At 28.2% G+C, this 11,310-nt stretch overlaps 1 protein-coding gene across 1 annotated transcript; it reads left to right on the top strand.

Moving 5' to 3' along the window:
* Positions 1 to 4,215: 4,215 nt before the first annotated feature.
* Positions 4,216 to 8,157, top strand: LOC114381613 (receptor-like protein EIX1). Its single transcript, XM_028340872.1, has 4 exons — positions 4,216 to 4,291; positions 4,380 to 4,495; positions 4,731 to 6,804; positions 7,673 to 8,157. The coding sequence occupies exons 1-4, from the start codon at positions 4,216 to 4,218 to the stop codon at positions 8,155 to 8,157; spliced, it is 2,751 nt and encodes a 916-aa protein (XP_028196673.1).
* Positions 8,158 to 11,310: the final 3,153 nt, after the last annotated feature.

Raw genomic sequence — 11,310 nt, 5'->3', positions numbered from 1 at the left:
ATACCAAGTTTTTTTTATATAAAAATACCCCTTCCTTCTCCTTTTTTATTTATTTGTACGAATTAAAAATAATATAAAAAAATTAAAATAATTCACACATTTTTTTTCCAACAAAGTGAGCCAAATCTCCTTAACTATCCAAATCTCTTTAACTTTTAAATAACAAAATAAAAATTACACGCACTTTTATATTCCATCATTACATTTTTACCATTATTCATAGTTTTAGTTACTTGTTTATATTAGAAACGTCCTAATACTTACGTCTGTTGCTTTTATATTTATAACATAAATATATAGAATATAACATGTTTAATACAAATAATATAAAAAGAGCTGATAAAAAATAAAAATAAAAATAAATAACCGGAAAGAAATAATTATAAAATCAATATAACTGATCAAACTATTTGGATCAAGAGAAATTATATGAATATATCTTACATACTTACGTAATATTTATATTAGTAAATTTAGACGTAATACAAAATTCTTTTAACTAATTTCATAAATTTTCTTGAATAGTTTGTTATATTTGATTTGTATATTACAACATTTTAAAAATTAAATATCCTAAAAATGATTTTTTTTGTCTTATTTGTAAGTATGAATATCTAAAACTTTTGATTTGACTGTTATTTATTAAAAATAAAAAAAAATAATCTTAACGTAATTATTATTATTTATTCTTGTTTCATTCTTTAAATTGACCTTTCTCTTTAATCTTAATTAATATGACCCATCTCTTCTTAGATAAATGAAACACACAATAAATTGTATTTTGAATCTTTCTTCGCACATAAAGAAAAAGAGCCCCACAAGACACTTACGAGTAGAATATGATGGCTTTTCCCAATTTTTAAAATTTTGAATATCATTACCCTTTAAGTATGAAATTATATTAACTATATTTGTTAATCATAAATTAATTTCATGACTAGTTGATTATATATTTTTATAAGTTCTTCCTCGAAAGTATCATTACATTAATTTTTTTATTATATTAAGTAGTACACATTTTGGTTAATATATGAGAAATATAAAGTTGATATTAAATATTATTATATGAATATTGAATTAAGAAATTTATTTTATATTTGATATGTGATATATTGATATATATAGGAACAATGAAATTATAGTCAATTTAAAATATTAAAAATTAAAAATGTAAGAAAAATAAAAGAATTTAATGCTATGATGTGTGTGTTTAAATTTGATAGCCCCTTCAAGCATGGTATACATTTTTAAACCCAATTTTTTATTCTTAATTAAGAATATGATCACTTTTGTCAACCAAATTCAATTTGAATGTATTTTAATGTCAATAACATATAATTTGAAGTCCTCCACTTGTTTAGGATGATTTGAAAGGAAATAAATTGAGAAAAAATGTGGTTTTGATAAGATGGAAATGAAAATGAAGTAAAATAAATTTAGCGGAGTCCAAAAAAAAAATGATTCCTCGAAAACAGTTGTAAAATGGAATGATTTTGTGTGAAGCAATGGTAATTTTATAGGAGGATTGCTAAAAAAATTCATTCAGTTTTTTATTATTTGTATTTATCCAAACAATATAAATTTTCCATCTAGTTTCTCTTTTATTTCTCTCTCTCTCTCCTCTTCTTCTTTCTTTCATTTTTCTCTATTTCATCTCTATTCCAAACAAAGTGCAAAAGTTACGGATGAGTTATACTTTTAATTTTTTTAATTCAAAGTGCAGTCTTTTGTTTTAAAAAATTGAAAATTTTGTGCTTATTACTTTTCTAATTATTTTAAATACGAATGTCATTACCCTACGAAGATATATTATAAACTTTTTTGTAACTTCTTGACTAAATACTTTTCCAAGTCTCCCCTAAAATGTCATTAGTCTGCACTTGATATATATTGTTTAGAATGCTACATTATTTTCTAAGTCTTATTTTTTATATAATTGGTTAGATCTTAAATTGAAAAAAAAAAGTTGTGTTGTTGTGCATTTTTTGTCACTTAGAATGCTACATTATTTTTTAAAGTGACAAAAAAAGTTACATTGTTGTGCTAAAAAAAAAAAGTTATTTTCTAAGTTATTTTTAGCTTATATTACTTAGTTACTTTTGTCACTTATTTTTTATATAATTGGTTAGATCTTATATTGTTTTGAATGCTACATTATTTTCTAAGTCTTATTTAAAAGTGACAAAAACTGCACAACAACACAACTTTTTTTTTTTCAATTTAAGATCTAACCAATTATATAAAAAATAAGACTTAGAAAATAATGTAGCATTCTAAACAATATATATCAAGTGCAGACTAGTGACATTTTAGGGGAGACTTGGAAAAGTATTTGGTCAAGAAGTTACAAAAAAGTTTATAATATATCTTCGTAGGGTAATGACATTCATATTTAAAATAATTAGAAAAATAATAAGCACAAAATTTTCAATTTTTTAAAACAAAAGACTGCACTTTGAATTAAAAAAATTAAAAGTGTAACTCATCCGTAACTTTTGCACTTTGTTTGGATTAGAGATGAAATAGAGAAAAATGAAAAAAAAAAAAAAGAGGAGAGAGAGAGAGAAATAAAAGAGAAACTAGATGGAAAATTTATATTGTTTGGATAAATACAAATAATAAAAAACTGAATGAATTTTTTTTTAGCAATGGTATTAGGATGAAAGTTTTCGTTCGAAATTTTCCTTTGAAATTATTTTTTTTAAAAAATAATTGTGGTAGAAGCAAGCAGAACTACAAAAGTTATAATTATCATTTAGACGTGTGGTAATACCAATGGGTGATCTGATTGGAAATTAGCTGTGTGCCGAACCCATCTCATAACTTGGCATTGTATATGCTCCAGATCTACTCAGCATATTAAATACCAAGTTTTTTTTATCCAAATCCTCCCTTCCTTCTCCCTTTTATTAGTACGATAATATCAAAAAAAAAATTAATAATCTATATATTTTTTAACTAACTGAACCAAATCCTTTGATTATCCAAATCCCTTAACTAATTTCATAAATTTTCTTGAATAGTTTTTTATATTTGATTCTTATATTAAAACATTTTAAAAATTAAATATCTTAAAAATGATTTTTTTGTCTAATTTAAGTATGAATATCTAAAACTTTTATTTTGACTGTTATTTATTAAAAGTAAAAAATATATTTTTAATCTTAATGCAATACTTATTATTATTTGTTTTCATTTCAGCCTTCAAATTGACCTTTCTCTTGCTGTCTTAATAAATATGACTCATCTCCCCCTTAGATAAATGAAACGTCCAATAAATTTTATTTTGAATCTTTCTCCACACAAAAAAAGAACCCACGCAAGACAGTGTAGAATGTGATAGCTTTTTCCAATTTTTAAATTGTTTAATGTCATTATCCTTTAAGTATGAAAACTCTATTAACTATATTTGTCAATTATACATTATTTTCATGATAAGTTGATTACATATTTTTTCAAGTCCTCCCTTAAAAGTATCATTATATTAATTTTTATTATTATATTAAGAAGTACGAATTTTGGTTAATATGAGAAATATAAAATTGATATTAAACATTTATTATATGAATATTGAATTAAGAAATTTATTCTATATTTGATATGTGATATATTCATACATAGGAATAATGAAATTATAGACAATTTAAAATATCAAAAATTAAAAATGAGAGAAAATAAAAGAATTTAATGTTGCGAAGTATGTATGTTTAAATCTGATAGCCCATTCAAGCATGATATACATTTTTAAATCCAATGTTTTCTTCTTAATTAAGAGTATGGTCATTTTCTTCAACCAAATTCAATTTGAATGTCACTTAAAATACGACAGTATTTTAATGACAATAAGATATAATTTGAAGTCGTCCACTTGTTTAGGATGATTTGAAAGGAAATAGATTGGGAAAAAATGAATGAAAATGAAACAAAAACGTTTAATTTTGATGGGATGGAAATGAAAATGAAGTAAAACAAATTTAGTGGAGAAAAAAAATGATTCCTCAAAAACAGTGATTAAATGAAAGGATTTTGTGTGAAGCAATGGTAATCTTATGTAACTAGGTTAAATATAAAAATGAATGAACAAAAAGAATACAAAATAATAAAACAAATAAATATAAATGCAATTAACACAGAAAGAAATTTAATATATAATAAAATTTGATCAAAAGTAAATTCATATAAATATAAAATTTAAATGACAAATAATCATTAGAAATGGTAAAAAGTAGCTCTAGAAGACTGTTGAGACTGATGAGGTACCGAAGAAGACTTGGATCAACTGTTGAGAAATGTATTCCATTAACCATCCCGATGTTATATATATGCATGCCTATTGGCATTGCTAAAGTCATCAGTATCATTCTAATTCTCATATTCAGTGGATTCATTTCATCAATCACTTTGCCTCTTTGTGATGATAACCACCAGAATGCCAAACATGAATCCAGTTCGTTTGAAATTCATGCAAGCCATAATAATATTTATGATGTTGCAGGTAACACGTTGTCTAACAGTAAATCTCAACCAAACGTTCGAAAACTTTTGGATATTATATAAGTGGCTATTGGCACTGCTAAAGTCATGAGTATCATTCTAATTCTCATATTCAGTGGATTCATTTCATCAATCACTTTGCCTTTCTGATCATAACCACCAAAATGCCAAACATGAATCCAGTTCGTTTGAAATTCATGCATGCCATAATAACATTTATGATGATGATGTTGCAGGTTGTTGTTTCTGCTCAAGACCAAATTATGTGCATTCAGAGGGAGAGGGAAGCACTCCTCGAATTCAAGGCTGCCCTTGTGGATCACCATGGAATGCTCTCATCTTGGACCACTGCTGATTGCTGCCAATGGGAAGGGATTCGCTGCAGCAACCTCACCGGCCATGTCCTAATGCTCGACCTTCACGCTGAGTATAATTATGCCTATGGAAATAACGTTCAGTATCTCTCAGGACGCTTTATCAGCGGGGAGATCCACAAGTCGTTGATGGAGTTGCAACAATTAAACTATTTAGACCTCAATTCGAATTCTTTTCCAGATAGAGGAATCCCAGAGTTTCTTGGTTCTCTGATAAACTTGAGATACCTTGATCTGTCATATTGTGATATTGAAGGAAAAATTCCAACTCAGTTTGGCTCTCTTTCTCATTTGAAATACTTAAATCTTGCTTGGAATCGTAATCTGGAGGGTTCCATCCCACGTCAACTTGGAAATCTCTCCCAGTTGCAGCATCTTTATCTCAGTGCCAATCGATTTGAAGGAAATATACCCTCTCAAATTGGAAATCTCTCCCAGTTGCAGCATCTTGATCTAAGTGACAATTCTTTAGAAGGAAATATACCCTCTCAAATTGGAAATCTCTCCCAGTTGCAGCATCTTGATCTTAGTGGCAATTATTTTGAAGGAAATATACCCTCACAAATTGGGAAGCTTTCGAATTTGCAGAAGCTTTATCTTGGCAGATATTCTGATGGTGGTGCTCTCAAAATTGACGACGGAGATCATTGGCCGTCTAATCTCATTTCCTTAACCCATCTTTCCTTGCTCTCCATATCTAATCTCAACACTTCTCATAGCTTCCTCCAAATGATTGCCAAGTTACCAAATCTTAGAGAACTAAGCTTATATGATTGTAGCCTTTCCGATCATTTTATCCTTTCATTGAAGCCCTCTAAATTCAATTTTTCTACTTCCCTTTCCATCTTTGATCTTTCCTGGAACAGCTTCACGTCATCAATGATACTCCAGTGGCTGTCCAACGTCACTTCCAACCTTGTTGAGCTTGACCTTAGTCATAACCTCTTGGAGGGTTCCACATCATCAAATCATTTTGGCATGGTCTTCAATTCACTTGAGCACCTTGACCTCTCCTTTAACAATTTCAACGGTGAGGTTTTCAAGTCCTTCATAAATGTATGCACCTTACATTCTTTATACATGAAAAACAACAATTTGAGTGAAGACCTTCCATCAATCCTTCATAATTTCTCTAGTGGTTGCGTTAGACACTCATTACAAGAATTGGATTTGGCATATAATCAAATCACCGGCTCTTTACCTGACCTTTCAGTGTTCTCATCTCTAAAATCATTGGTTCTTGATAGTAATCAATTAAGTGGAAAGATACCTGAAGGCATCGGCTTACCATTTCATTTGGAATCTGTGTCAATCCAATCAAACTCTTTAGAAGGTGGAATTCCAAAATCATTTGGGAATTCATGTGCTTTGAGCTCACTGGATATGTCTCGTAACAATTTGAATCAAGAGCTTTCAGTGATGATTCATCACTTGTCTGGATGTGCTAGATATTCATTGGAACAATTATATCTAGGCATGAATCAAATCAATGGCACACTACCCGACCTCTCAATATTCTCATCTTTAAAATTATTAAATCTCGATGAAAACAAGCTAAATGGAGAGATTCCTAAAGATATTAAATTTCCGCCTCAACTGGAGGAACTAGTTATGCAATCAAATTCCTTACAGGGCGTGCTCACTGACTATCATTTTGCTAATATGTCTAAGTTAGATTTCTTGGAGTTATCTGACAACTCTTTGTTGGCCTTGACATTTAGCCAAAATTGGGTCCCACCATTTCAGTTGAGCCACATAGGATTGCGATCTTGCAAGCTAGGTCCAGAATTTCCCAAATGGTTGCAGACACAAAATCAATTTGGGAATATTGACATTTCCAATGCAGGAATAGCAGATATGGTTCCAAAGTGGTTTTGGGCTAATTTAGCATTTCGAGAATGGATTTCAATGAATATTTCATACAATAATCTCCATGGTATAATTCCAAATTTTCCACTAAGGAATCTTTACCATTCCCTAATTCTTGGATCAAATCAATTTGATGGCCCTATTCCATCATTTCTGCGAGGTTCCTTGTTGCTTGATTTATCCACAAATAAGTTCTCTGATTCTCTTTCATTTTTATGTGTGAATGGTACAGTTGAAACTTTATACCAATTAGACCTTTCAAATAATCATTTTTCGGGAAAAATTCCGGATTGTTGGAGTCGTTTCAAGTCATTATCTTATTTGGACTTAAGCCACAATAACTTTTCAGGAAGGATACCTACATCCATGGGATCTCTTCTTGATCTTCAAGCATTGCTATTGAGAAACAACAACTTAACATATGAGATACCTTTCTCCTTGAGGAGTTGCACAAATCTAATCATGCTAGATGTTGCAGAAAACAGACTATCAGGGCTCATCCCTGTTTGGATTGGGAGCAAATTACAAGAGTTGCAATTTTTAAGTTTGGGAAGAAATAATTTCCATGGAACTTTACCATTGCAAATTTGCTACCTAAGTGGCATTCAACTCTTGGATCTGTCAATAAACAACATGTCTGGGAAAATTCCTAAATGCATAAAAAATTTTACTTCAATGACTCAAAAAGACATCTTCAGGAGATTATCAAGGTCATTCATATTATGTCACTAGCAGTTACTCATCAGGTGATCAAACATATGACTTGAATGCATTCTTGATGTGGAAAGGTTCAGAAAAAATGTTCAAAAATAATGGGTTACTACTTCTAAAAAGCATTGATCTCTCAAGCAATCACTTTTCTGGAGAAATTCCACTGGAAATAGAGAATTTATTTGGATTGGTTTCATTGAATTTATCAAGAAATAATTTGACAGGGAAAATTCCCTCAAAAATTGGGAAGCTAGCATCACTTGAATCTCTTGATTTGTCAAGAAACCAGTTGGTTGGTTCAATTCCTCTGAGTCTTACTCAAATTTATTGGCTCAGTGTATTAGATTTGTCACATAACCATCTAACTGGAAAAATTCCAACCAGCACACAGTTACAGAGTTTCAATGCCTCCAGTTATGAAGATAATCTTGATCTTTGTGGACCGCCACTTGAGAAATTTTGTATTGATGGGAGACCAACACAAAAACCAAATGTTGAAGTTCAAGAGGGTGAATATTCACTTTTCAGTCGTGAATTTTACATAAGTATGACATTTGGATTTGTTATAAGCTTTTGGGTAGTGTTTGGCTCAATCTTACTCAAACGTTCTTGGAGACATGCCTATTTCAAGTTCTTGAACAATCTATCAGACAATATTTATGTCAAGGTTGCAGTATTTGCTAATAAAATATCAAAGGTGCATGGCTGAAGCTTAATAGGTAATAATATTGTAGCCCTTCCATATATATAGTTTCTTTTGCTTTTCATATAGTTTATATACACAAAAGATATCATATATATTATAATTTTGAATTGTGTGACAGTAAGATTTCATAATTTTAACTATTTTTAATGTAAATAATTTTGAAGGGATATGAGATAATATAATCAAGTCAATAGCTACTTAACTAATTAAGTTTATTTGAGAGATGATATGAATATATTTATTGAAATTAAAACATGTGAAACATGCATGAGGTTGTAAACTGTCTAATATTATCTTTGATTTTTTTACATATAAACAAAACATATATGTGTTGAAGGAGATATCATTTTTGTGATACATTAGTTAAGTTGCTTTCATAAATTATAAAAGAAATATGAGATTTATTATCCACGAATAACTAAATGTGTAAATGTAGCATGCTAATTAATTAGGGTCACAATTTCTTGCTTGGTTAAATGGTTGGGTGATCTAGTGTTTATATATAATACTTTATTTTAATAAAATTAATTCCTATGGAACCTTTTTAAAAATTTGGATGGAAAGTTTGATGATAATAAAATAAAATAGAGATATAATTAGAGAAAATAAGTTATGTACTAGCAGTATAGAAATATTTTATACTATCATTTATTATATATTATGTAGATGATAAGTTTGTGGAGTTTTACAAAAAGTTATATTAAGATTAATTAACAGCATAAAATTATATTGTCATTGCATAATCATTAAACTCATAATTATTGATGTTCAATACTTAATCCTAAAATATTAATGATCTCCATTATTACCATAAAAGTTTTTCTTATAAACTATTGTGATTTGAATCTATCATTAACTTGATGTTATTATTCTGATTACTTCAATTTCTAGAAATTTCTTTTTATAGGTATAATAATTTTATTTATTCTCATTTACACATTTTGGAAACTAACATTTTGTTTTTCTTTTCTTTCTTTCTTTTTATTTTTTTTTTAAAATTCAGTCCCTTGAAGACACTAGCCCTCTTGGATGACTACAATGTCTAAGCTTGTTAATGCTTGGAAAAAGGCAATAAGTTAGAAATTATGATTGTTTTACATTTCTTCACTGTCAATTGGGATGCTTATATCATGTTCTGATGGTTTCAAGAAGACTAGCTTTATTAGCATTGTGCTTGTAATGAAATATATATTATCATGTATTATATCAATAATTTATGTGCATCTTTCTCATCATCAAAATTTCGGTTTGATAAAGACATTGTTGAGTTAAATTTTTTGATAAGGGCCTCATTTTCAATTTTTTAAGAATTAAAGAAATTAGAAAAATACATCCACAGATTTTGAATGAATGAATCTATCATCATCATTTTGTCATAATTACAACAAAATAATTTGACCCCATGTGTTCAAATTATATGAAGATCACTCAAATTTCCAAACTATACATGCCTTTTATTTTAAGAAAGAAATAATAATAATAATAATAATAATAATAATAATAATAATAATAATAATAATAATAATAATAATAATCTATGTTATTAATTATTAATCTATACTAATAATAAAGAAAGTATCCATGTTTGGTATCCACATTTCATTAGATAATTTTACCTTTAAATTACTTCTTAAATTTTGAAAATTTTCTTATCACCTAATGTAACTTTCTACTACTTCGATCTATATTGTTATTTTTTTTATATTCTAAATCACTTTTTTTTTATTAAATGTATTTAACTTCTTTTTTTTAATTGTTTTACTTATATTATTTAAAATTTACAGAGGCACGGTCTATCCTCTAGTCATTAATAAAATAAATACCCCTTTTAATGTTCAGAATTTTTAGTGCACTATTAATAACCAAGTTAAAAACATTTTGATGCAATCCAAATATGGCCCATTCATCAGTCTAACTATGGAACTTAGCGATTAAAAAGTTGGAACTAAGTATTGTATTTGACTCCTTTTCATCAATAAAAATATAAGCCAAAGAAAATGTTGAAGTTACATAGCCTGAGGATAGAATGCAGGATTTCTAACAAACTCATGACATGACTCGTTATGATCATTTTAAAGTGTTAAGAGCGGGGAGATGTCTGAACAAGTATAATTATGAAAAGCTAATATATATTCTGACTACTCATCTAATGTTAAGATAGATGTATCCATGACCTAATCATAGATGAAGGTATATCATTCAGAAACTAGGAACCTGAACTAATCTGTTAAATTATATAGGATGGGGAAATTTGAATTGACCAAACAGAAATTCTGAATATTATTAATTATGGATCTGTAAACTAGGTCATTTCATGCAACTTTATTCCTGACAGAATAACATATTCAATTAAAAATTTGAATCAGTGTTTAATGAAACTTAAAAATATGCATATGAAACTTTAGTTTGCCGAGGATGCTTTTCGTTAATTCAAATTCAATCAACCTTTACCATACGTTTTGTTAACAAAATATATATATATATATATATATATATATATATATATATATATATATATATATATATATATATATATATATATATATATATATATATATATATGAGAAAGAGATTAAATTACAGTATAATTCTAAGAGAGTTACATAAATCCTTATGTGTTGATCTAATTTTAATCTAATAATTCTAATTAAAATATTTTACTCATTCACGTGCCTCTGATTTCAGCCACCCTCATCCCCACCGTCCTAAAATTCTTTGTTCAAAACCTTGATTGGTTAACACGCATCTCTCTCTGTCGTTCTCAAGGTTCCAGTTCTGCATATTTTTTATTATTGGTTCTTTATAATTCATATATCTCTTTTTTTTTTATGATTCACAGTCGTCCACCTCTGTTTACCACTTATTTTGTCTTTTGGAGATTCGTCTCCTATCTTTCTTTTTTACAATTTGTGTCTGATTTGTTAAGAAAAAAGAGAGAAAGCAACAAATAATAAGTTTATTTTGTGAAAGGTATAAAGTTAGATACAGATACACACATTCACAAACCTTTTATTTATAACATAAAGTCTGTATTTTCCATATGTCTAAAACAAAAAAATAACTATCACTAATAGGAATTACTATTCTAACACTCCCCTTTAATTCCTATACAAACAACAACATTACAGTAAATATGCATCACACCTAACATATTTC

Source organism: Glycine soja, chromosome 13, assembly GCF_004193775.1.
Source record: "Glycine soja cultivar W05 chromosome 13, ASM419377v2, whole genome shotgun sequence".
Classification (NCBI taxonomy): Eukaryota; Viridiplantae; Streptophyta; class Magnoliopsida; order Fabales; family Fabaceae; genus Glycine; species Glycine soja.
Note: the sequence above shows the minus strand (reverse complement) of the source record. Positions and strands in the feature narration are given on the sequence as shown.

What these genes read in the sequence shown, in the direction of transcription:
- LOC114381613 (XM_028340872.1), top strand. Translation starts at nt 4,216, where the DNA reads ATGGTAAAAAGTAGCTCTAGAAGACTGTTGAGACTGATGAGGTACCGA. An exon ending in TAATATTTATGATGTTGCAG is followed by an intron (nt 4,496 to 4,730) that starts GTAACACGTTGT and finishes ATGATGTTGCAG; the next exon opens with GTTGTTGTTTCTGCTCAAGA. An exon ending in TTCATACAATAATCTCCATG is followed by an intron (nt 6,805 to 7,672) that starts GTATAATTCCAA and finishes ATAATTTGACAG; the next exon opens with GGAAAATTCCCTCAAAAATT.